Source organism: Lissotriton vulgaris, chromosome 9 (assembly GCF_964263255.1).
Source record: "Lissotriton vulgaris chromosome 9, aLisVul1.2, whole genome shotgun sequence".
In the NCBI taxonomy this organism is placed as follows: domain Eukaryota; kingdom Metazoa; phylum Chordata; class Amphibia; order Caudata; family Salamandridae; genus Lissotriton; species Lissotriton vulgaris.
The window spans coordinates 1,035,061,018-1,035,087,176 of NC_141697.1; the positions used below are offsets into that span (position 1 = coordinate 1,035,061,018).

A 26,159-nucleotide genomic window follows, 5' to 3' on the forward strand; every position below is an offset into this window, starting at 1 on the left:
CGCTCCCCACCCTGCCCCACCACTCTTACCTGAACGGACTGCTCCTAAAGATAAATACAGAATTTCAAGGCATCTTTATTCATTGCTTGGACTTTCTCGACTCACCAAACATTGGTGGGTTGAGGCCCACAATTTGAGAAACACTGCTCTAGAAATTTCAAACTGCATGTGTGCTTCATTGTACCACATACATATAATGCTTGAAATGTTTTTAAATTATGTCTTAGCATAGATTTTTTCACTGAAAAGGTTAAATCTCCCCTATGTTTTCATAATTTACTGTGTATACAATTAATGACAAGTAGACAAAGACATTCCCATCTCCAGTACATTATATGCTAAAGGGAATACTCTGTACTAAATACCATTCCAAATGCACCAGAACCAGCCAATTCACTGCCTGAGAGTTGTTGTTTTCCTTTCTATTGATCCGTGCTTTGGCATAGAAAAATTGATAGGATGGTATATTTTACATGTAGTTCGAATTTTAAATCTTTCTCCAGTGACTGTGAAGTGAAGTAGTGTGGCTCACTGGTTAGAGGCGGCAGACCCGAGAGCAGAGGACGGCCCGGGACCAGGGTTCGATTCCCGGCGCGGCAGGTTTCTGGACCAGGGTCAGCGGACTCGATAATTCTCTCGCCTCGGTGCCCACTCTGATCAGCGATCATACTCGGCAACTCTGGGCATTAGCTTGCCTCATCTTCACTAACGGCCCCACCAGACCGCCGGGGATGCCTGGTCTCACCCTGGAGATACCCATTAAGGGACCATCTCTCAGGGAAGCCAGGAAGGGTTTCGCAGCGGTCGAAGCGCCTTGGGACCCTATGGGTAAGTAGTGCGCTATATAAATGCCTATACATTTACATTTACTGTGATAAAGACTCCCATAACATAAAGGAGTTTAAAAGAATACCTAGATTTATTGCATGAGTTGAAGGTCACTGAAGTGTCCAGAGGAAACTTGATAGATCCAAGGGTATAGAAAGTCATAGTGGAGGGGGGGGAAAGTATAGGGCTTCCTTCTTATAGGAGTTCCTCATGAGGAAGTGTATGGCCATACAATAGTGGGTGGCAAGTTGCAATAAGACAGTCAGATATAAGTTGCTATTTAAAGGATTGTAAACTAGTAAAGGTTAGTTATGTTTATGATGGCTGCTTCAGTGTAGGGCACAGAAGACAGATTGGAGGGGAATAGCAGAATAACAGAAGTATCATATATCCTACCAACCAAAATCAGTTGATGTGAAGCCTTTTTCTGTGTGTGTTCCTGTTTGTGACTTTACAATTTAGTCATATTTCTGATATTGTCTATTAGATATACAATGTAGAAAATAAGTGGCAATCAAAATGACTGGCCCAAAATAGTTTCTTCACAATGATATTCCATATATTGGCAAGAACCCAGAGAATGAATAAAAACAATTGTGAAGGGGGACATGTTTCAAGAAAATACACCATGTTTAAAGATTATGTAGGATACATTACTCCCATAACTCCTTAGTTAGATTTTATATATTATTGTTTTAGCTGGCCAATTAATAGAGTAACTACATTTCAAATCCATCACACATAAGAAAAGTTTCAACTATGAAATGTAATTGTTCTGTTCACATTCTATATCTGACTATATAAATGTCATAACAGTGCACACATATGAAAATCCTGATGGAGAGAAAAAACGTTGTAGAGAAGTAATATCCCACCTCTACATTTGTGTGAATTTTGTAATTAACACAGTCTGACTGGTGACAAAGATGAGGCAAATACAGGAGACATCTGCAAATTAATTCATTACGTTGCACATTTAAAAAGAAAATCCCTCTGAACAGATTAAATAACTTTGTGTCTAAACCCGCATGTTGAGAAATTGTTATGGAAAGTGCTCCTTAATGAGTAATAGGACATCATCAAGCCTAGTTTGACAGTGCAGGTGTCAACAGCTCTTGATGAACCAAAATAGGATTTTTCAAGAATACCTCAGAAAGGAGATTTGGCCCTGCACACAATCTGCTGGACAGTCGTACATGTTTTGATTGGACAGGAATTGTGTGCTTCCAAGGAAATAGTGCTTCCCATCAGTACATTTGTAATTATTTTGTTTATCCAGCTGCCTGAGATAATAGCAGTATGGCTGCCCAGAGAAGGCAGACTAACATCATGTTTGCCTTATTTCGGGGGCACACCCATGGTACTGCAATGCTGTTAATCTGTCCTAAGCAGGTGTATAATTTACTGTTATATTGCTGTTTTCCAGTCCCATACTCATGGTTGCCAGGTTATGTGCACTTGAGGGCCTGTATTGGTTATGGTGTCAATCCAATGGTAAAGGCTCTGGACCATATCCATTCTTTGAGAAAAGGTATTCTACATTCTATAATCTTGATGTGTTTTGTATGAAAGGTTAGAGGACGGACTTACATAATGTGAAAATCATGTTTTAAAGGCAATAGGCTTTTCGGGATGGCTAGTTATTACACTCTGCTAAAGTCTATATGTAGGGATTTTGTTACATGGAATCTCACAGATTATCGTAGTAGGCAGAGATGATGGTGTCAGTGGCCCGCCCAAACAAACCATTGGGGATAGAACATTTGCACTTTGAATACTTCTACTAGGCTCTCTTAAAGGAGATTTTATTTTGTTTAGATGACTATCGTTTTAAATATATTTGAAATCTAAATATGGTATTCCTTGCAGTTGTCTTGTGAGAATGTTTATGCCCACCACAGTACGTTTGAGTTGGCTATGGTGACAAACAGTGATAACGGTTATAGGGCTGATTTTTTATTATGAAAAATTATGATAAGTGAATTTGCCCTGATTTATTGATGGTGAAAGGTTCATGCTAAATTTGATGAGCTTTGAAGGGTGGATTGTTATTACTCTCTATTAATCCTACATAGAGGCATTTTATTAAATGAATCTCACAGATGACTATAGTAGGCAAGGATTAAGGTGTTGGTTACCCCTAAGCCAATCTGTGAGTATCGACTATTTGCACTGTGAGAATCATCGTTAGACACACATAGGAGAGATAGCATGGTGCTTTTCCAATGGTATTTATTCATTTTTTTTTTTTTTAAAACCTTTATTGTGCGATCAGAAGCATACAAATACGGGCCTACAACCAATCAGGCCGGCCACGACATATTATGAACGCACATGAGCAACATTGAAGGTTCCCGGCAGTCATCCAATGGTATACAGGCAAGCAATCAAACATTAATAGACCAAACGTGACCGCTAGAGGCAGGATTGAATAAGGTTAATTTTATAATATAATAGGAAGTATAGCAGGACCAGTTGCAACTTTCTGCATCGGAATGTCCATGGCGGGTTATATGTAAAGTAGCGATACAAAGGGGCATTGAAAAAGGGAAATAATAGCAGCAAGGGACAGAAATCAACTTATGGAAGCCCCGTTTCAGATCAGTTCCCACCACAGCCCGCCACACACCCGTCACCCCTGAATGCGTGCTGACATGGATCAGAAGAACCAAAACAGCAACGTAGTAGCATCCACTATACTAACCTAAATAAAGAGAAAAAAGGGGGGAGGGGTAGAGAGGAGAATGTCAAAAAAAGGGAAAGAAAGAACGCGGCGCCACTGCACTCACCCCACAGCGAACAAGCAAACAGAACTGGAGGAACCACTATCGGGGCAAGGCATGTAAGACATGGACATGACATATGTGCAGCCAATATCGTGAATGAGGGAAAGCGAGCCCTGCACCACCAGCTAACATTCCGTGGAGGACGGTGCAGACACAGCGTTCCGATAAAGGGAAACAAAAGAGCCATAGAACCAAAGAAAAAAGAAAAACGAACAACAGAAAGACCCCATCCCTCCCACACCACCCTGCACCCCTGCAGAAGGCTACGGCTTATCCCCCCAGCAGCGTGCCTGTCGCCCTAAATAGAACCCGAAATATAGAAGAAGCAGAGAGTAAGAAAAAGAGCACAACAGACCAAAAGAAAAAGGGGAAGGGTGAGGGGAAAGAAATCTAGTGGGAGAGGAGATCTGCAATCGAACATTCAGCTCCAACCCCCCGCCTCAACACAACTGAAACCCACATCAAAGCGAGAAAGACACAACCTCAAACATCAGGAACAGGAAAAGGAGTCGGCCATCTTGTCACAGTTGCGGGTAGTCCTCATCTACGTACAATAATCAGTAGTCCGCCGAGGCAATTCTGTCTCACCCCTGTCCTTTCCTGAGCATAGCTTTCGTACGTAATAAAGTGGTAGGTAGCAAACAGTTCGGCATGGAGTGCCCACAGGATCGAAACAGGGAAGGCAAAGGGTGCAGTTCAGAGGGCCCCAGTCTCAAACAGCAAAGCAAGCAGTGGCTGTGACAAATCAGACCATCAAGTAGGAACATCAGGAGCAGCACATAGACTGGGTGCGGCCCCGCCATCCAAAGAAGCGAGGTGACCTCTGCAAGGCAGCCACGAGTCCCCACCAAAGCAGCTCGAATCAAACATCCGCCAAGCCCCCCCAGACAGACTGGAATGGACGGGCCCCGACATGGGGCCCTCGCACATGGTCGCCACAGTCTAAGCCTCCTGGGAATACGGGGCCACGAACCTACAGTCTCGTAGAGGCACGGCGGCAGAAATCTTCGCAGTAGCCGAGGGGGGCAAAACAGCACACGCCAGCAGTCGAGCCGCAGTCATGGGGGACGGGCCAACAGGAACGGCCGCAGGGCCGCTGTCTCGCACTGCAGTGTTGAAGGCCATGGCCGCACGTAAGGAGCACTGTATTTGTATATTCCTGTACTTTCCCACCCGATGTCGCAACAATGGGCTGCCTAGAGCCAATGCAGGCACCATAATTGCATTGCATGCAAGATTGTTTTTGTACACGAAGGGGCACCTTCCTGCATAAAAACAATCCTGGAAGAAATATTTTTCCCACTTTCTATGTGTGCTGCAGAATACCAAAGAGAAACCGAGATATTTCTACTTGTTTACACCTCGATTGGGAAAGTGTAAGATGTCGACACATTCCAGGTTTACAAGTTCTTGTAAATCGGGGATGCATCAAACTCCATAGGAGTTGCATGGAAACACCCACGCCATTCCCATGTAATGTCTTCCCAGGGCAGAATAACGCAGCGCAGCGGTTTGCACTGCATTGCATTACTCTAGATTTTTTTAAGACGCTCAGAGCCACACAAATTGGCTCTGTGTGGCTTCAAAATCTGTCTTATGGTCTGCGTCGCCGTTGTACCACTTTGCTTCGTGCACCAACTCAGGCACCTTTGCACCATGGTGCATGGGTGCCTGCGTGGTGGGGATGATTGTTTTTGTGCAGGAAAGGAGAACTTTCTGCACAAAAACAATCACAAGAATACAGAACACATAGAAAAAGAAAAATCGAGGAGAAATAAAGATACAGATGGTCCACAAATAGGAGTTTGCAGACCATATATGAATCAAATTAAAAAAATAATGCAATCATGGTGGACGAAAAAGCATTTTCTCACTTAATTGATTTCAGGTGCTATAATATCTGTATGCTTTCTGAATGGTTGGTGTTAACAGAAAAACAATTGTCAGAAGGCTGGGTGCTGTCCTTGCATCCTGAAAAATGAAAGTGACCATAACAGTGCGAGGGAGCATCCCCTGACTCCTTGACATTTTTTAATGGGGCTGCAGTCATGCTTTGCTGACAGCAATATGACTCCAAGGTCTGGGAAAACTCTTTTGGGATCTCTGTGAGCCCCAGCACGAGCTTGTCGACCTATGTTGGGGCCTCGATTTGGGTCTGCAAACACTAGATAACAACATCTAAAAAAGAAGAAAATAGTAGATAAACCTCTGGTTGGCAGCCTAAAAGCTGTGTGCAGTGGGGTTAGCTGCCAGTGACGGTTTGGGTGAAGGGCTGACAGTAGGCCAAACCCACTGTGCACAACCAAAGAACACAGTGTGATGCAGCATACTTTCATATAAGCTGCATGTATAATAGGATCCAAAATACCATAGGAATTTACTGCCAAAACAGGGTAAATTGAAGTTATGCTTAGCTCCTTAGCATGAGCTTAAAATAACCTCAGAAATTCATTTAACAAACCACAATTAAAGTACTTTTCTGGTTTTAAACATTCGATTTTCTTTAGGACCTCCTTTCATAACTCATACAGAAGAAATGCAAGTCATAACTCTTACACTAAATTCAATGAGCATGACATCACAATATTGCACAGTGGCAGTCACTACTGTGTAGTTGCAGTTCAGATGTTCTGTTCATTAAAAAGACATTTTGTGGTTTGACGATACCGTTTGTTTACCCCTATGGGCGGGACTGGTCCAACTTTGTCACTCAATTGGCGTAGTCATATAGGGCCAGATGCATCAAAGGGTTTTGCCCATTCTGTGTGTATGGGAAAATATGTTGAAGCATATGGCCCATAAGGTCTCGTACACCAATGTTCGACCAATTTTGTCCTATGGAACAAAATTAAAGGGGAGAATAAGATTTAGTTTCCCATTTTAACTGCTGTCGTAAATGTTGCTTGCCAAAATAGATGAAAGTATTTACACCACATTTTGCAATAAAATACATCTTTACTAACAACAGCATGTTTTTGTTGGTTTTGGTGGAAATCCATTCAATCATTTCTGGGATATTCGCTTTAAAATTTTTCCCGGTAGGCTTAAATGTGTGAACACTTTTTGTATACCTCTGCTCTTCAAATTTTCAATTAATTGATTTGCAGTCCCTGTCAATTTTTTGGATAGATGTTATTGACAGGAGGAGGGCTTTGTACAATTTTTGTATTACGCATCTTAAAAACCAGTTTCAATTTAGTAAGGAACAGGCGCAATGAGACTGAGAAGTGTATGACCATACGAGATTGCTTGGGGGACCCAGATTCATGAAAAACCTACAAACGACAGCGGGAAAAGATACAGAAAATAGTGCATGATCCATGAGTAAAAAAGCTATCATGCTAGCAATCACGCTAGTAGTGGATTTATTCACAGTGTTGCGAAAAAAATCACAAATCTGATATGATTTAGAATTTTTGCAAATGGTTAAAAATAAAATGACATGGGGGTTATGAATATGAGAGATAGGGTTAAAGGAAAAGACAGTGAAAAATTATGGAGAAGATGAGAGATAGGAAACCCGAGCTGCACATCCCAAAGGTACAAAGCACACAGCACAGTCCCTCTTCAAGCAGGTGGGGGGACACAGCACACAGCAAAGTCTCCTTTCCTCTACCTTAGTGGAAACAACAAACTGCAGGTGAGCCCCAGAACACACAGCAAGGGCAGCCCCCTCAGTCTCTTCAGCTGATCTACCTTGGCAGAGATTCCTTCTTGACCTGGAAGTTTACTAATCTCCAAACCTAGGGTCTAAATCCTCAGGTTGCACCGGGATCAGAGGCAAGGATGCCCTCCCTCTGCACCCCCTTCCAGAGTTCTGCACCCTCCTACCTTGGAGCGGTACCCCTGGAAGCCAAACCGGTCAGGACACTGATTACAGATGCCCTTTCCTCCAGGTCAGGCTGAACCTGAACCTGGCCTTCCTCCTCCTTGGGGAACGACCTCCAGAGGCCCCACAAATGTTCAAGCACTCTAGACGGTCAAATGCCCAGCGAACCAGGACTTCTGCACCCTCCACTTAGGAGCGGTATTGCCCAACACCAGTACCACCAGAGGTCTGGTTACAGACACTCCCCGTCCTCTAGACACAGGAAGATCCTCCTCAAATGACCTGTACGTACAGCCTAGGCTCCTGACCTGGCGCTCCCTTAGGGAACCCTCCAGGCCCTGAGGCAGGGTTTCGGGCCAACGTCCCACACTCACTCCGCCTCCACTGAGATAGGGCGTGAGTCCCTACACCCCTACCATCCTACTGGGACCTAGCTGGGCTACACATGAACCTCTTCCCCTACACAGGATCATCAGATACATAACCACTACTTTTGAAATCACTCCCTAATGCCTCTGCAAGACATCTAGCACACCGCGAGACGTCCATCTTCTCATCCAGTGCCTCTGCAGGACCTCCTGCACACCACCAGAGGTACACCTCCCGTGCAAGCTCCTTTTATCACAAAAAAAAACTCACACCAACTCCTCCAGTTCAACACACCACTCATCCACACACTCCCCCTCCAGACTGGTGAGACACTTCCTCACTGCCTCTGACTCTCAACCTGTACCCCTCTTACTGCACACTAGGCACCATAATCTGGGAACTGGGAATGGGACTTCACGCACTGGACACATTTTAGCTGCCACCACTGGATCCTACCATACTGGGGAATCCAGACACACACACTACACTAAGGCGATAACCACCCTCCTGAGCTAGCCATTTCTCCTCCACACTCCCTCTCTTCCATCTAGCCACACCTCTGGGGACAGGAACAGGGATTGGGCACTGTACCCAACAAGGGATTCCTTATCTATGGGAACCTCCCCCTCTACTGGCGTCCCGCCCTGTCATTTTCTCTCTTCTGCCACTAAACATAAAAGCGCAGGAACACCATTTGAAAATGACACTCTTGAGGAAAAACAAAATCAAAAACAATAATCGAAAACATGTGACTATCTAAAATGCAGAGTTTTGTAATGTGGCCCGTTGTCGCTGTGGCACTGCGCAAACACAAGTCCTAATCCTCACCGCTGATCACCAATGTAAGAACTGGGATTTCTGGTTGGCTAAGGCTTACCCCAAAGCCAGGTAGAAACCAACATTCTAGTCATGGCAAGGGAGTCACACGACAAGATAACCCCTGCTCACCCCCTTGGTAGCTTGGCACAAGCAGACAGGCTTATCCGGGAGGCAATTTGTAAAGCTTTTGCGCACACACACAACACCAACAACCTCCCAGGCACACCACAAAGGGAACTCCACACAAGATTATATAAAAATAACTTTTGTATTATCAAAACACATCAGGTAGTAATCACACAATATACAGAAATAGCACTTCTAGAACATAGAATAAGTGTAGCACAAAATAACAATTATAGACCACAACCAGGAACCACTGGTGGAAGGTAGGTACACACTACGCAATACTAATAACCATAGGCCTAGATCACGCATGGACACATAACCTCTCTAGTATAAACTATACTAGGCAAACCAACCTCCTAAGCATGAAAGCACATCTAGAGGTATCACAGGCATAATGGCATTGCACATTACGCATAACTCACATTTAAGCCCAACCAGTAAAAATACAGTAGGCAATCTCCTCACTAGTCTAAACACATTAGACCCTACCCCCTGAGCATAACTCACATTTAGGGGCGTAACTCACAGTGAAGTAAACTCTCACTAAAACCAACCTCCATAGGTAAAACCATCTCTAGAGGTATCAACACAGGGTGCATAAAACATACTAGATGCATTACATTTCCTAGCCCCACATTTAAAGCACATATCACATTTAGCACATAAATCACATTAGGCAATTATCATCACAAACATAGAAAGTAATCACATTGTGCAAAAATCACATTAGGGCCTTGCGCCCTATCCACATACCAGCCCCCCTGGCCTACTGGCCATCCAATAAGGGGACTCAAATGCCCTGTGTCCAAAATGTCAGGGCGCGCTGCCATCGCAGGGCCAGTCAGGGGTGCACCACCGGTGCAAAACCTAAACGTTGCAGCTGCCCACTACTTGCTGGGCAGCAGATGACAATCACAGGGACCTAAACGCTGCAGCTGGCACTAAGTGCTGCGCAGCTGTGACAGGCCAAGGTAGGGGTGAAGGGAGTGCGACTCACTCCGGGATTCACAAAGAACAGGTTCTTCTAAAAGAAACAAAAGCCTAAACGGTGCAGCTGCCCACTACTTGCTGGGCAGCTGAGACATCAGTAAAACTGCAGCATGGGCTCTCACTAGCCCTGGAACAACACTGAGCCGGCTCTCACTAGCCCTGGAACAGCACTGAGCCAAATGCTGGGGTCACACAGGCTCTGGAAATAAAGTATGCCACTAAGAGCACTCCAGCTCCTAAATGAATTGTGCACCCACCATAGACAGAGCACTTGAGCCCTCAGGCTCTGAAAACAACTGTTACCCGTTGGAGCCACCCAGGCTCTAAAGAAAGATATGTGCAGGCTTGAGCCACACGGGGCTCTGTAAATAAGTTGTCCCCAAACGCTGGAGCCATGTGGCCCTAAAACAAATGTGCCCCTGTAGGTTGGAGCGGCCCGCTGCTATCGGGCCGCTCTGAAACCGGGCACTGCCCTGCTATGGGTACGGGGGAGGGCGGGCACCGACAACGTGCCCCGACATTCCCCCCCTCCTATACAACAAAATGTGGGTCTCTCTGGGCCTGAGCAAACACTTGGGGCCAAACGTCTGTGCCCTCCATAGACGGGGGCAGCTCTGGTCTTCCCCCCAGCTGGCTTTTACTCACCGGCTCGTTGGAGGCATTTCTCTGCTTTTCGCCCGGTTCCTCCCCTGGGACCAGGACTTCGCCATGGAGCCTGGAAGCTCCAGCGCTCCTCTTTCCTGCGTGGGGGAGGCGGGTCCCATCCTTCGGCGCGGGGCTCTCTCTTCACCACGAGAGCCCCCCACAACGGCCTCACCTCCTCACCCGGGCCCCCTCCTGGGTCCCGGGACTGGCTACCCGGCACACGAGGAGGCGGGGTGGGCTCCCGTCCTCCTCCTCACACAGATTCCTCTTCCTGCCGCACTTCCTCTTCCGTCTGCAGCTTCGCCCACAACCAGGCGGGCAGCAGACGCGGCTGCCATTATTAAAAACGTCTCGGGCCGCTGCAGCGATTCTCCTGGTGCCAAATGAGGGGTGGGCACCCTCGATTTTTAAAAATAAACTCAGCACGCGGGTTGGGCACCCGCTAAGGGTGCTATACACGGGGTAGCACCCGTAAGGAATTTTTAAAACACGCAAAAGATGCAGGGTGGGCACCTGCGCACCCAGAGCATACGAAGGGCAGGAGCGCTTCCCTCAAAGGGAAAACGACAGCGCTCTGCCCAGGAAGGTAGAATAAAGCGCTCTCAAGGCGCTAGGGGCACAGGCAAGCCCACAGGTCCCAGGAACGATCCCTATCACCAGAAGGGACCCGGAAACATAGGATTCAAAGAAAAAGGTCCTGGGGGCAAAGTGGAGCAAAGGGGACCCCATGCAAAAAGATCCTCCAGGCATCCAGGTCCATCAGCAGTCCAAGGGCTGGGCAGGACCCAGTGAGGCAAGCCTTCCCCTGGGCCCCAGCAGCAGCCCACCCCTGTTTGTTTCAAGGTAGGAAAAACAAGAACATTTTAAATAAGGTCACAGCCTTCTTTTTATACAGAAAAAATCCTTTGTCTGTGTCTGCAGGGTGGGGGAAAAACCATACGCATCTGGTTTTGGAGCACTCTGTTGCTCAGCCCCTCTCCCCATTCACTGTCCAGGCTAGGGTCATCAGTCGCGCCACAGGGGGCGGAGCCAGCATTGTGTCGGGAAAGCCCAGCTCTATTCAGGTCCCAGGTGCACTCCTCCCCAGCCATTAACATGCATAGCTCTCCATTCCCCACTGGGGCAAACCCATCCTTACTCCTGGAGCCAGGCTCACCAGCCAGCTCCAGCCAATCACAAGCCAGACAGACAATTCACATAATTTACACAGACATGCCAACTACTAGAAGTGGCACTTCCACACTAGACACATTTATGCTGCACACATCATCGCGCAGCATTCAATCTCACGAGTTTGCACATACCAAACTCGACCCTGTATACCTCACACATCAGGAACTACCATGGTCACACATATTCCCCATGCATTCCTATGGGAGGGCAGATCACTCTCACCACACATACACACTTTACACTGGACCACAGTGAAAAAGTGCGCAGAGGCCTAAAATCACCAACACCAGGTTACAGAAATAGGCTAGGAAAAATCAAAAAGTTTCGGGGTGAACCTGCCAAAAAGGGCCGGGTCCAACAATATGCATAATGGATAAAAAATTTACCAGAGTGAGGGCCAACCCCAATTCCAAGCTTTAGTGGTAAAGTCAGATATTAGTCACAATTCTGAAAATGCCACTTTTAGAAAGTTTACATTTGCTTTCCAAACCATTTGGTGCATTCAGCCTGTTCCTGGGTTTCATTACTAGATATTTTTGGCAGTTGGGCTTTCTGCATTCCTCCCAGACAGTCACACAATAGCATGACTAGGTGTGCCTGCATGGGCATCTCAGGCAGGATGCGGGTGGTGGAGCTGTGCACAGCCCCACTTGCACTGTGAAAGGCTGAGCTTCAACTCTAACACAAAGAAATTCCCAATGGTCTATTGTACCTGCAGACAGGCTGAGACGAGGTGGAAAGGCAGGAACCTCCAGACACTTCTGTGGGAGGAAGCCTCTAAAAGTATCTCCCACTTTGGATGGGGTACCATGTATAAAGTAGGACCCTCATACCCACTCTCCCGTTTACTCCTGGACCAGATAAAAGACTCTCAGAGGACTGCCTGTTAAAGTGGCCTCTTGTGAACATCAGAGGTCTGTCTTGCTACATCAATAAGGACAACTCTACTGCTTGAAGCCTGCCCTCTTCCCATTAGAGGACAAACCTGTTGCTTGAGACCTGCTTTCTGCTTGAACCCAGGAATACCAGTGTGGCTAGCTTGCAGGCCTCCTGCTCAGAGCCTCTGACAGCAAAGGCTCCAATCATCTTGAACCGGTACCTGGACCCAGCCTGAGTGAGTCCTGACCCTTTAAGTGGTGCACCTCCTGTCCAGGTCCCTTGGAAATGGTGCTAAAAGTGCACACATAGCCCAAATTTAAAACTTGGTACTTAAAACATTTTCAGACAAAAATTGCTCTATAGAACGGAGAGTACACAGGGACCTACATGCTCATCGATCTACCTGAGGTGCATTGCCAGTCTGCCTTAGTTTGCAAAAGCTCCTACTACACTCTTCTACAAGGCAGCAGATCCTGTTCAGTGGCTCCTCGCAGAAGCGGTATCCGGTCTCGTGGAGCCCTCATTGGCCACAGCCTGAATCTTCGTCTTTCCTTCACAAAAAGGGCTACGGTCGGAGCCTTTTGCAGCCACATCGTAATGCATCAGTCGGTTTACTTTATGACCACCTCATTACGATAGAGGCGGTTGTAAACTAAACCTGCTGGTCATTCCGGCTGGATTTCAATGGACTCAAAGAGTCCGTCACCATTCGGAATCCAGCCTGTACTCTTAATGCTGGCATTTTCGCCCTTGAGATTACAATGTCGGGTTTCGACAGCCGTTCTGTGCCTGCCATTCTGACATGGAAAGGATGTCGGAACTTGACTTTGGGATCCCCCAGCAGGGCCCCCTTGGGTGCACGGCCTCTGATTGGAGGTTGAGGGGGCACTCCCTGTTGATCCCTGCATCCCAAGGTAGGCACCTTGAGGAGTGCAGGGAATACCTGCACCTCCCTTTTCTCAATGGGAGCTTGTGTTACAGCCACTTTCAAGCCGTAACACGAGCTCCCATTGAGAAAAGTACAATGCGACAGAACTGTGTACTTCTTTCCAGCAGCCTACCAACTGAAAAAAATGTTTGTAAGTTAAAACCTTATCCCACCTCAGTTTCTAAATGGTTCTGATAAAGTTTGATCTTCTCCATTTATATATTTTCATCTTTTTTCTCAATGTATTTTAACTTTATATAATAAAAACTTCATCAGTGAAGTTTTCCATACTTCTGAGATCAAACTTCTTATTTCACTATTTCTTGCTCATCCAGATGATGGCCCATTCTCTAAAACCCCAGATGCCAACTGACTTTAATGTTCAGTATTTATCACTGCTAGTTGCATGGCACTTATTTAGTAAATGTGAAATTGCGTGTGACCAAAACCCAAACAGCGTTACTATGTATGTCACTACTTTTACCATTCATCGCAATGCTCTTTTTGACAATTCTGGTGGCAATTTATTTAAGTCGGACTTCTAAGAATGAAATGATTTAGGGCCCCTTTTTGTGGACTTGTTTTGTAATGACTGATGTGGTGGCAATCCACTGCAGGACGTGTCATGGGTATTTCTGGTGGCTTCCACCCGCAGGTGAGTGACTAAGCCATTCTGAGTATGGGGTAAATGTCACTTAATCCTTTCCTAATAGTGGCATATGTATGGATTTCTCTTACATTTCTATATGTTTCTATATTTAAATGTATTGAACAGAAATAGTGTACTGTTAGAAAAAGGAATCATGCTGGTCATTTGCATATACCTATTGATCATTTTTCTTTACAGGCGAAGGGTTCTAGGCATATCCAATGGAATTGAGCACATAGGAAATTTGCGTTGGGAGTTGGCTCTGTGTCTGCTTGGGGCATGGACGGTCTGCTACTTTTGCATCTGGAAAGGAACGAAGTCTACAGGAAAGGTCAGTTCTGAGATTTAACGTGAACCAAGCACTGATGATTGAAATATTCAACGGCAGTTTTACGATTTGCAGAGTCAGAGCTTGGATCTTCATTCTATTGCATTCCACATGTTAATTTAATCAGTCTAATAATCATGATTGTTTTGAGAGCCTAGAAGAACACACTAATATTGTACGGAGTTACATTTTGTTTCATTAAGGCTGCATCATTTCCGTGTATCATAAATAATGTTTAGCACAGCCTAGGTGCCATGGGCCTTTATACAAGCTTTGAAAACGGGACCACTCCACTGCATCGGTATTACAATGCAAACACAATTGGGATGTAGTGGCCCCTCACATCTTTTGTGCATGGTGTCTCTGTATCTAATGAACCAGTGATAGCTGCATCTCTGCTTTAGCGTTTCCAGGTTCTTTTTCTACCTGCCTTACCGTCTTTGCCCTCTCCCATCCTTCCTACCTTTCACTGTCACCTTCATACCCCCTTCCTTTACTTTTCACCCCACCCTTCCGTCTCTCACTCACCTTTGTTTTCTCTTCTCGCCTCACACCTTTATTTCTGGACCCTCTTCACTTGCCCCTTTTGTTCGAATGTGTCTTCTTGCATCATATTTATCTCCATCTCCCCTTCTGTACTTCCTTGCTTCCTCTCCTTTCATTCTTTCACTTGATTTTTTACTTTCCTCCCTTTCATGTACTATTATTATTAATATGTATTATTACTCACACTGACCGCACACAGGATCTGTGTTTAAAATATGTGAGTGGGAGGCCTTTAAAACATCTGCAGAAAATGCAGGGCTGGATGAGAAAGATGGGCCCCTCCCATCACTGCACATTAATGCAACTGCACAGGTTACACTACTCATAGATACATCTATGTGCATGGCAGAAAATCTGCAATGAGTTACTGACACAGTAATTTGCATTGGTGCTTCAGAATTTTTTCTTTCTATATCTACCGTGTTATTTTCCCCACTGGTGAAATTGCCACTCTCGTGAAACGTGGTTATTTTAGGGTTTTTACAATAGCCACCGCTTTTAACATTTACTTCCACATTGTTTAACGGTATTTTAGATGTGCAAAAGGGTGTAAACATATTTGAAGATGTACCACAATACACAAGGTTACAGATTTGGGAAAGTACGACCTTCCCACTGCCTCCACAACCCACCTATAGCAACACCCATATGTTTTTACCAAACCCAAGTCCTAATACGTAGGCACTGTTGATGAGTGGCACATTTTCTGTGGTAGCAAAGTCCATCCATATGATTTACATCCACAAGTGGCCTTTTATGCATACTTAAGTTGGGTGTGAACGTTATAAAATGTTGCTACCTTGGCCCTTCGACATTAACCCTAACATGTCATTTAAATTATTCAAACCAATCTGCCTAATCTACAAGGTTACTTACTTGGCCTGTCCTAGGTAAATGATTAGTACAACTCACGCATGAAATGTAATGTGAACAAAAATACCTGAATTAGTTATCTTCCACTGCACATTATCCACATTATTACCATGTCTTTCACTGCAACAAAAGAAGAGGTTGAATTTGTGTGAACAGATGGATTCTTGCCACATGCACCTTGGCTGTCCAGCCTTATAAGTTATAGTTGTGGGCAATTTCAAAATAGCAGTTGTCAGTAATTATGTGATTGCAACCCCCAAGTTTAATATAAATATTGTGGCCTCATTTCCTGAGTCTTATAGGAATGAAAAAAATGAAATCGGGAAACCACATGTTGGTGCGGGGGTGACTGACCTGGAGCACTTTTAGTTTATGAAAGACAGTTCTAATGGCAGCTTAACTTAACCATACAGAAATAACACTAACAGCACTGATAGAGTAAGTAATATCTAGATTGTGACAAATTGTATATTGACTAAAGACCATTCATTCATCTTCGACTATGGATTAGTTCCTTGCTGTAGGCTGATTGCTGTGGTCTACAGACGTTCCAGAACAGTTATTGACCTTAAAAGGTATTTTAAATTGGTCGGAACAGTTCGCATGGATGGGAACACAGCCATTCCTTGTGTCTGTAAAAAATGTATGTCCAACTGAAATGATAGGGCTGCGGGATAATTGATGTAATGTGGATTACCGTGTTAGCAAAAACTCTTGCATGACAGTGACATCAATTATCCAACCAGAGACAAAAGTCCCAATGAATTAGTCTGGGGCTAGGTGAATATGATTGGTGAACAAGAACCTATCCCAAATGTTGCTCCCATATCTAGGAGATTTCCATACCATAATAATTTTCTTTATTTTATTAGGATTTTTCTAAGGCTCATAATCACAGAAAGATATTTATGCACTATGGATCAAAAGAATATTGTGCTTCTAGTGACTGTATAATATCATATATTATAATAGGAAATAATCATATCCTAGGTTATCCTAGGTTCTATATTCCAGCATTTGGATTGTGCTTTAAACACAGACAGCAAACAACAAGGTTTTTAACAGCTCCCTAAATTTCATCAAACACGATTCATGTCCAAGCATCAAAGGAAGTGCATTCCACAACCTGGATACTCCCACAGACAAAGAATTGCCCCACCCTCCCCCATTGAAGGGCATCTGAAACTAAGAACATTAGGCCTGCAAGTATTTGCAGATCACCACAGAAAAATAAAACAATTCATATTAAGACCTGATCTTTCTACCATATAGAGATTTGTGTACTAAACATAGAGCTTTGAATTGTATACATCTTTTAAATTGATAACTAAAAAATAATTGCAGCATTTTGGACTACTTATAATTTCTTTATAGTTACAGCAAAGTGAGCTGAGATAGATCTTAATACAATAGTCCAATCTTGATGAAATAAGGACATTCGGAATCTGAACTCTTTGAGAATAGTTGAAAAAATGGAATATACTCTTTCATGCACATTGATGAAAAACAGTTCTTTACAACACACTTTACTAGTTCTTCAAACACCAATTTGGATTTGATTCTCACCTCCAGATTTTTTGCGTTTTGGGCAATCAAAGTTTTTGTTCTATTTGATGTATGCCAAATATTGTAATCCCTAAATTCTGTGCATTTAATTTGATCTCTTCCACATTTACTATTTTATCCCTGTTTAATTTTAGTGTATTCAAGGTCAGACACTTCTGCACCTTCCTCAAACATATCCTATGCTTCTTTGCATCTTTGTCCACAATTCTGAATGCAATTTGCATATCACATGCATGCATGACTGCAGACCAGTACAATGGATCCAGTGGATTCATTAAATCAATCAATTAACTGGAATTTGTAGAGCATGGGTAATCACCTGTGAGGGTACCCAGGCACTAGGTTCTTGTTGGGTCTAGTTGAACAGCCAGGTCTTGAGTCCCTTTCTGAATTCCAAGAGAGAAGATAATGTTTGAATGTGGAGGAGATCGTTCTAGGGCTTGGTGGCGAGGTAGGAGAAGGAGAGTCCTCCACTGTAGCTTCAGTGGATGCTGGGATTGCATTGTAGTGTGGAGAGTACAGATCCATGAGGTGCACTGTGCTTTTTGTCAAACCACTTCAAGTACACTACAATGAACACCAAGGTTCACCCATCAATCTAACCTTATCCGATGGTCCACAGTGTTGACAGCACCCAATAGATCATGGCCATAGGAGTGATTACAGATTCCTTACTGCATCCTACTCTGAAGCTTGTTTGCCAGGTGTGCAAAGCTGCCTGGAATTCAACATAGTATGAGAGATGTTTATAAACAGCTTGTTGCAGACGTCTTGCAAAGAAAGGGAGCTGAGGCACAGGTCTGTAATTTTCAAAACAACCAGGATTGACTGAAGCTTTCTTAAGGCATGGGATGAATCGAGCAGCTTTTAAGCTCAAATAAACAAGGCCAGATCTCAATGAAGAATTATTAATATCACAAACCAACCCTTGCGATTCCATGATTAAAGCAATGCAATTATGCAATTTGGGGGGGGGGGGGGTAAGATATCAACTCCAAAGCCTGAAGGTCTCCTACACTTAGTTAACGCTAGGCAATTATCCTCAGATAATATTGTCAAGTGAGCAAAATGATTGGATTCCGTAGGGATAATATCTCAGTTTATGAATTAAATAAAGAGGTGCTAGAAGAATCGATACTTGCATTTAATTGTCCAATTTTCTCTACAAAACAATGGGCAAATGTATTAGTATTTAATGCTGAATTCACAGTTATGATTCCTCCAGTTTGGGCTCTGAGTTCTCCTATCACTTAGAACAAAGCTTTCCAGAACTTAGGTGCCTGAAGCACCATCAGAACAGCACTTTGTTTGAGTAGGCTTTATGGCATCTGTACATCGATACATCTAAATGTGCCAGTCTTTTATTTTAGAGCAGGAAATACCTCTAATCTTCATTGCCCCTCTTAACAGAGCAATTATTTTTCGTTACTCATCTTACCACCGTCTCATCTTCTTGGAACTGTGGTTTCCATGACTTTACTCAGTTTATCATGATAAACTGTAGGGAGGCTTTCAGAATTTACCAGTGGTTAATTAAATACATCTACTGCGTCTACTATTGTTGAGAAATATAACTTGAACTATTTTCTGACTATTTTTATGGAGCCGGTTTTAAAATTTTGCTCTTAAACACCAGTCAAACGGCAGCTAAAAAGAAGAACCGAATGATCAGACTAGGGGACCAGAGCTGTAGAATTGATGGAACAATACACATTATTAACCCAAATGATGGCATGGAGACTGTAGCATCCTGCTACAAATAACCATGGACACAGGTTATAGTTGATTAGAGCTTTATTCAGTACAACCTGCTTATCCCCTGTCCCTACTCTAACTGCCCTCATCCTGTCCTGACTCCTCCTCTTCCCCTCAGCCCACCTAGCTCCACCCACCCCAGCTACTAGACTGTCAACTATATTACATCTCCCCCTTTCTTAACAAAATGAGCTTAATGTCTTCAGTGTTCGCAATTCTTCAATCCACCACACAGGTCGGCGGACAGCCTGTTCTTCAAGCCTCAGTAGTGTTGAATCAGTGGTGGGCTTGGCTTTGGTCAATCTTTCCGTTGTCTTAATCAGGGCATTCTTGACCACGTTGCATGTGAACTGTTTACTCTCACACTCCGCAGTCATCATGTTTCCTTCCTGTGGTGTAACTGCTGTTGGTTCAGATGCTCGGTCTCTTTCATGAGTGGATAATGTTTTGGTACTCTTCTGAGCACCCGCATCTACTTTTACTTCCTTTTGTCTTGTCCGGTCGAGGGCAACACTGTTCTCCAATTCAGGGTCATGTATACCAGACAGTACGGTACTATCTGACGAGACTGTCTTGGTTTGGTTTGATAACTCATTCGCGGCCTCGGGTTGTCTGGCGAACTCGTGGGCTATCTGTGCATAGGCATGTCTCTCTCTCATCCGATGATGATCTCTCCCTACTGACAAGTCCAGCTTTCCTTGCGGAGTGACTGGCTGGTCCCTTCCCATCCGGTGACTAAGGTCCACCGTCTCTGTTTTCCTTTTGTAGGTCCATTGAGTCAGCCTCGCGGACCCCTTCAGGGGTGACAGTGTCTGATCTATGTCCGGATATACTTGTGACTGACATGACAGGTTGTCTTGTGGAGTGACTGAGTATTCAGAGACCTTAGTGTGTGACATGTTGCTCTTGACGGGAAGGATGCCCTTTGGTTCCATGGTGTGTTCGGGTGGTTGACGCCATGGCTGTTGTCGGGACCATGACTCGGTCGACTCACGGGATTGAACAGACGTGCTCTCTGGGTCAGAGAAGTCTTTTGTCGACTTCCAGGATCGGACAGACGCGCTCTCCGAATCAGAGGAGGTCCAGGCCATACCCCTTTTAAAGGATCGGACAGACGCGCTCTCTGAACCAGAGGAGTTCCTGGCCATAGACGTGCTTTCTCGGTCAGAAAAGTCTTTTGTCGACTTCCAGGATCGGACGGACGCGCTCTCTGAATCAGAGGAGTTCCTGGCCATACTCCTTTTAGAGCGTTCCTTTGAGAGTGTATCGAGTAATGGATTTCTGAAATGAGTAGGCCGTGACACGTTGTTCTTTGACTCAGGGTTGTCTTTAAGACGCTTCTCAGGGCGCCTTCGTCGACTTGTCTTTGACGTTGTTTCATTTGAGAAGTTGTTCAACAACCACATGCTTGTTCTATGTGTTTGATCTTGAGGTTTTCCATCTTTGCCTTTCTCACATATCAACAACTTCTTCGCAGTTTCTTCGTTGTCCCAGGTGCTATTGATGCGTTGGTCTTTTCCTGTTCGTTGTTGGGGAGGGTCAGTTCGTCTTATGCGACCTATTTCTTCTTCCCATTTATTTGGTGCTCGGACACCCATGATACGGGTGTGATGTGTTTTCCTGCTGGATGTTAAGTCAGACTCATCTTCACAACTTGGCGAAGAATGTTCCTGCGCCAACTTCCAGTTTTGACCATTTTGATCTCTTCTTCTATAGTTTGTCTTCCTTACTCTCTTGTTGTGCAGGTTGCCATCTTGTCCAGTAGTGCGATCTGTCCCACTTGACGCTCCCTCCTTGTCAGACTTTGAATGACACCTTGAGGGTGAAGAACTCCTTGAGGTTGTCCTTTGACTGATTGACTCGGAGTGCTCCTTGTCACTTTGTCTCTCCCGTTGTCTTTTCACTGGTCTGCCTTCCCTCTCTCTCCTTTTTGTTTTGTGCATTTTCCGAGTTTCATCCGTCCAGGCATCTTGATATTTTGCCTCCAGAGGCAGGTCCTTTGATCTGTCTCTTGCCTTGACGTGTATTCCAATTTCAGCTTTCCTAATGATTTCTTCTAATGACCAATTTCCTCGCAGGATCTTGAGTTTTGTGTCGGGGTTTGCACAGCCTTCAATTATCTGGAGTCGAACTGCGTCCTCATTCGTAAAGGTGTTAAAATGGCAGCCTTGTACCCGGTTTTGCAACCGAATGATGAAAGTTGGCAATGGTTCGGCTGGTTCCTGCCGAGCTGTGTTGAAAGCGATGCGATCATGATCCACTTCCGCTTGTGCGGAGAGACGGGCACATAGCTTCTCTTGGAGTCTTTCATAGATTTCTGTGTCTTCTTTGGAAACTGTTTTGATTGGGCATCGGCCCTCAGGACCCACCAAATGGAGGAGCAGCATAGACATTTCCTCTCTCTTTGTTCACCATTGGCGTCCAGGAAGTCACCCAATGTTGCCAGCCGTTAGTTCCGTTTGAGACACAGACTCCAGGTATCCGTCTGCACCCCTGGGGGTGGTACTTCAATGCAGGGATTGAACCGTTGTGCTACTTCTTCCCCCGCCATGAGAGGAGGATTCTGATAGATTATATTTGCAGGGCACGGGCTGTTCACTCGTCTTCTCATCTTCTTAGCTGATCCTCTTTAGTCGAAACCTTCGGTCTGGTCATGTGCTGGGACGTTGATAATCTTTGCAATCATTACAGTATGTGCCAGTGAATCACTTAGATTTCGTGCGTTCCGAAGTGTCCACCACCCAGCTGCACTGTGCTAGGCACAAGGTTCCTTTTCTTTCAAGTCGCATGCTAGTGGCAGGTGGTTACCAACTCTTCTGCGGTGATGCTGGGCACGTTTTACATTTTTGTTCGTTCGGGCGTTCCCTTTGCACTGGCGCGAGTCCTCCAGTCACTTCAGTGTGTGTTGTGCTTGTTTCTGGGACTTTCTTTCGCAGTCTTGCCCTCTTCTGAACCTCGTGCGGTTCTGTCCAGCAGCTCCTCCCTTTTACGCTCTTCAGTATGTGTTCACCATCACCTTTACCCATTGCTTGCGTTTGCTTGTGCTTGTTTTCTTATTATACTCCTTGCATTTGCTCGTGATTATTGATGTCCACTTGTCGTTTTTACCTGGCTCTTGCATGCGTCTGTGCTCGTTTCTTTTCCTCACTTGCGTTGGCCAATGTTTGTTGCATCACCTTTGTAGGTGCTCGTGCTGGTTTGCTGTTTCTCGCCAATGTTTGTTTATTTGCTTTTCCAATGCTTGTTTGTTTCTTTTCGCCACTGCTTGTTGGTTTCTACTCGCCACTGCTTGTTGGTTTCTACTCGCCAATGCTTGTTTGTTGGCTCTTGACAGGGCTTGTTTCTTTCTATTAGCCAATGCTTGTTTATTTGCTCTTATCAATGCTTGTTTGTTCTTTGCCAATGCTTGTTTGGTCTTCGCCAATGCTTGTTTGGTCTTCGCCAATGCTTGTTTCTATTATGTTCGCCAATGCTTGTTGCTAAACTCAGCTCGCCTGACCTCAAAATGGCCGCCTACAGTTTGCACAGGGAGGATGTCCCAAAAGTTGCCTGACTCAAAAATTGCCGCCGTAGTTGTCTGCAGGCACTACTTTCTCTCTCTGCACTCAACCCGATTCTTCACACAGGACTCACCGGCAGTTGCTTCCAGGGTCAGCACACTCCAGATTTGGCTCCCTCTGGTCACTGCTACAGTCAGGTGAGGTTGGGGTGGGCTCCCGCCTTACTTTGCAGGGTCCTTCGGCGGCGGCGTGCCAAATCTCACGCATCCGGCGTGAGGTTTTCCGACGTCGGAACTCACTCGGGCTCCAATTTCACCGCGCTCAGCAGCGCTTGGCAGCAGACCTTCGTGGGGGCAGTAGACCTTCGTGGGGGCGATGTCCTTCACCCTGAGGTACTTTTCTTTCACCTTTGGGGCTTGGCAGAGTCGGAGTGGGCTCCCGACTTCTGCTCGTGCAGCACTCACTCGTTTTACACGCTTCACGCGTGAGTCGCGTTTAGGCGCGAACAGCGTCCCTTCCTTTGAGCGGTTTGGCGCTCGGTGTTTCGGCTCTCTCTTGGCTCCCTCTTAGTCTCTGGAGGGTAGGGTCACCTGCTGCTGGCCTCGGTCCTCATGCTGCAGCTCCGTTTTACGCGACAGCGTTTTCCTCACCTCGAGGCTATTTGGGACAGGGTTCTCTCATCAGGAGTTCTCTCAGGGGGTTCTACGAATCGTGGGCTTGCTTGATCCCACCCTCGTCGCCAGTTGTAGCATCCTGCTACAAATAACCATGGACACAGGTTATAGTTTATGAGAGCTTTATTCAGTACAACCTGCTTATCCCCTGTCCCTACTCTAACTGCCCTCATCCTGTCCTGACTCCTCCTCTTCCCCTCAGCCCACCTAGCTCCGCCCACCCCAGCTACTAGACTGTCAACTATATTACAGAGACGACCTCATTTTATGTTTATTAGTATCACTAAACGTTTCTTGGTTAATGTCAGCAGACCATCAGAAATAATGTTTCAATCTCCTAGAACAACAGAAAAGCTTAAGTTAAGTGGCATCCATGTTAAATGGCTTAGCTATGTAAGAAAATAGAAACTAGCCCCCAGATTCATCAAAGTCCTGTTTTGCGAGTCCTTAATAGCAAATTTTAAGGATTCGCTATTAAAGACTCGCAAAACGGGATGCACGTAGAAATCGCAATAATATTAGCGATTTCTACAGCTTCCTTATTTGCGATTCGCTAATTGCTAATCGCAAATAAGGAATGGCTTACACATTCATTCCTATGGGCCTTTAGGCCCATAGGAATGAATGGGGAGTCATTCCTTATTTGCGATTCGCAATTAGCCAATCGCAAATAAGGAAGCAATTCCAAGGGTGCCAGGGTGTCCAAAGGACACCCTGTTGCACCCCTGAAATGGTAATGTCCACTGGTGTTGCGCGCACACATGTCCCAAGGACATGTGTGTGTAACATACAACTTAGAAAAATGTACTAAAGTGCATTTTTCTAAGTTTTTGCTATTTACCACGTAGTTAGACTTTGCGGTAAATAGCGGCCCCAGATTGCGATTTCGCAATTTTATAATGGTTCATGAATTGCATTTAAGGAATCTCAAATTGAGATTCCTTAAATGCAATTAATCGCAATTTAGCGATTTCTACATTTGCGATTTTTGCATTTGGGATGATGCATCCCAAAGCAGAAATAGCGCTCACAAAGGGCCAGATTCTTAGAATCTGGGCCTTTGCGAGCCGCTTCTGGTTTGATGAATCTGGCTGTAAATCTATAAATTGAAACAGAATGTTGAAATCTTGTGACAAAACATTGCGATTTAGAACAAAATCGAGATGCAATTGATTGGATTACCTTCACAGTTTACTTGATGTGATACAATGAAAAATAACAACGGCGGCTGAGAATTAAGTCGTGGATAGCACGCCAAATTGTCATTCAGCAGTTAGTTTGCACCCAAGAAAAATGAAATAAACTACAATTTAGGGTTCACCTGATTTAAAAAAATATTCCAGCACATTGGATTTATATGTTCAACAATGAGAGATGGAGTGTATGGTGTTTGTCTGCACTAAATTTACGGGATGGAAGGTGCAGCCTCCAGCTGAACTGAGAAGCAAACATGTTTATTCCTGCTGCAAGAGGTGTCATGTCTACAGATTCATATCTGAAGAGAGAGCTGAACTAAAGTGTCATTCCACCTGTCGGTCAGTACAGTCCCTGGTGTATTTGCAAGGCCAGAGCCATCCACAATGTTAACCCCTGTATTCTCGGGGTCAAAAGGGCAGAGATGGCATTTAAGCCATCAAGTTCTGGGAACATTATACTTTTCTTCCATGGAATAGGTGAACTCTGCTGTTAGCCTCAAACTAACACCAGGTTTTCACCAGAGACCAAAGGCAAGAAAAAAAGACTTAGCAGATTACATTTTCTTGTTTGTTACACTTTTTTGGGAGTCATACATAGTTTGTCTATCACTTATGTCTCCCCCAGAACAGTTATTAGTGTTTCCAATACCGTAGTTTAAGGTCCAAAAACGTCCACAACTTCTAAGTTTTCTTTTAATCTAAAAATGTGGCAGGCTTGCTGCTCACAATATAATTCGCTCTGTGGTCGTAAGACAACAATTAAAACAGTTTTTTGTAAGGGCTAAGTGGATTTCCTAATGAAACGAGGTCATCTGTAGACTGTGTTGGTTGGATGATTTAGACCCAGGGAAGCATTGGCAACCCAGAAAACACATCAACATAAGGGCACTGTCACAGCCTGTATTGATAGCACACGTAATGTGGTGAAACAGGCACTGACTCTGAGACTGCACACAATCAGGCGTGAACACTAGCAATACATGCCAGTGCTGTGGTCTGCGCATCAGGGAAAGATGGCGTAAAACCACGGGGCAGTCTTTCACTGCCAGTGGAAAGGAGTAGAGATCTGCAGCAGACTGTGGTCCTATGTCACTCCAGCCAGAGGCTCTATACATCTTCCCTAATGGTTTAACTCGGGGCGAGCTAACTTTGCGCCACGTCGTATGTGTCCCAGTCAATTTGCTTCCAGTTCCACTGTTGTCCCCCTGCCTACATCTGTAATATGGAGTGGGGTGCAGGGACAAAGGAGTTCCCTCACTTGCCTGGGGCATGCACTCAAGCAAACAAAGCGATAACCCCTTCGGATCTCGCAATGTACAAATCATGCACCCAGGCAATCCATATTTAGAGAAGGAGCTACACAAACATATCTTTGGTATTTTCGAAGTACCCCTCCCAAAAAAATAGGGACACAAACATCCTTTGCGCCACAGAGAGCTTCTGCAATATGACCCTTGTTTGCCTTCTCTTTACTGAGTTTACAAGGACTTGCCCCACTTGGCCGAATTGTCTTGGGACAAGTCCCCTAGTGCAATGCATGGGAGAAACACACACACACCGAAAGCATGGTCATCAATCGAAAGCTGTGTCTGCAACTCTCCATAAAACGAGAGAAAACTCAGATAGTACAGTAGGATCAATAGAAATTATATCAGTTCAGCAAAGTGACGGCATGGGGTTGATTTTTGGAGAAGAAG

The 26,159-nt window shown here is 44.9% G+C and overlaps 1 protein-coding gene across 1 annotated transcript in view; it reads left to right on the plus strand.

Moving 5' to 3' along the window:
* SLC6A11 (solute carrier family 6 member 11) overlaps positions 1 to 26,159 on the plus strand; it is a 726,232-nt gene that overhangs the window by 306,250 nt on the left and 393,823 nt on the right. The window contains exon 6 of the mRNA XM_086938949.1: positions 14,223 to 14,355. Within this exon, the coding sequence (XP_086795075.1) occupies positions 14,223 to 14,355 (133 nt within the window). The remainder of the gene's footprint in view (positions 1 to 14,222; positions 14,356 to 26,159) is intronic.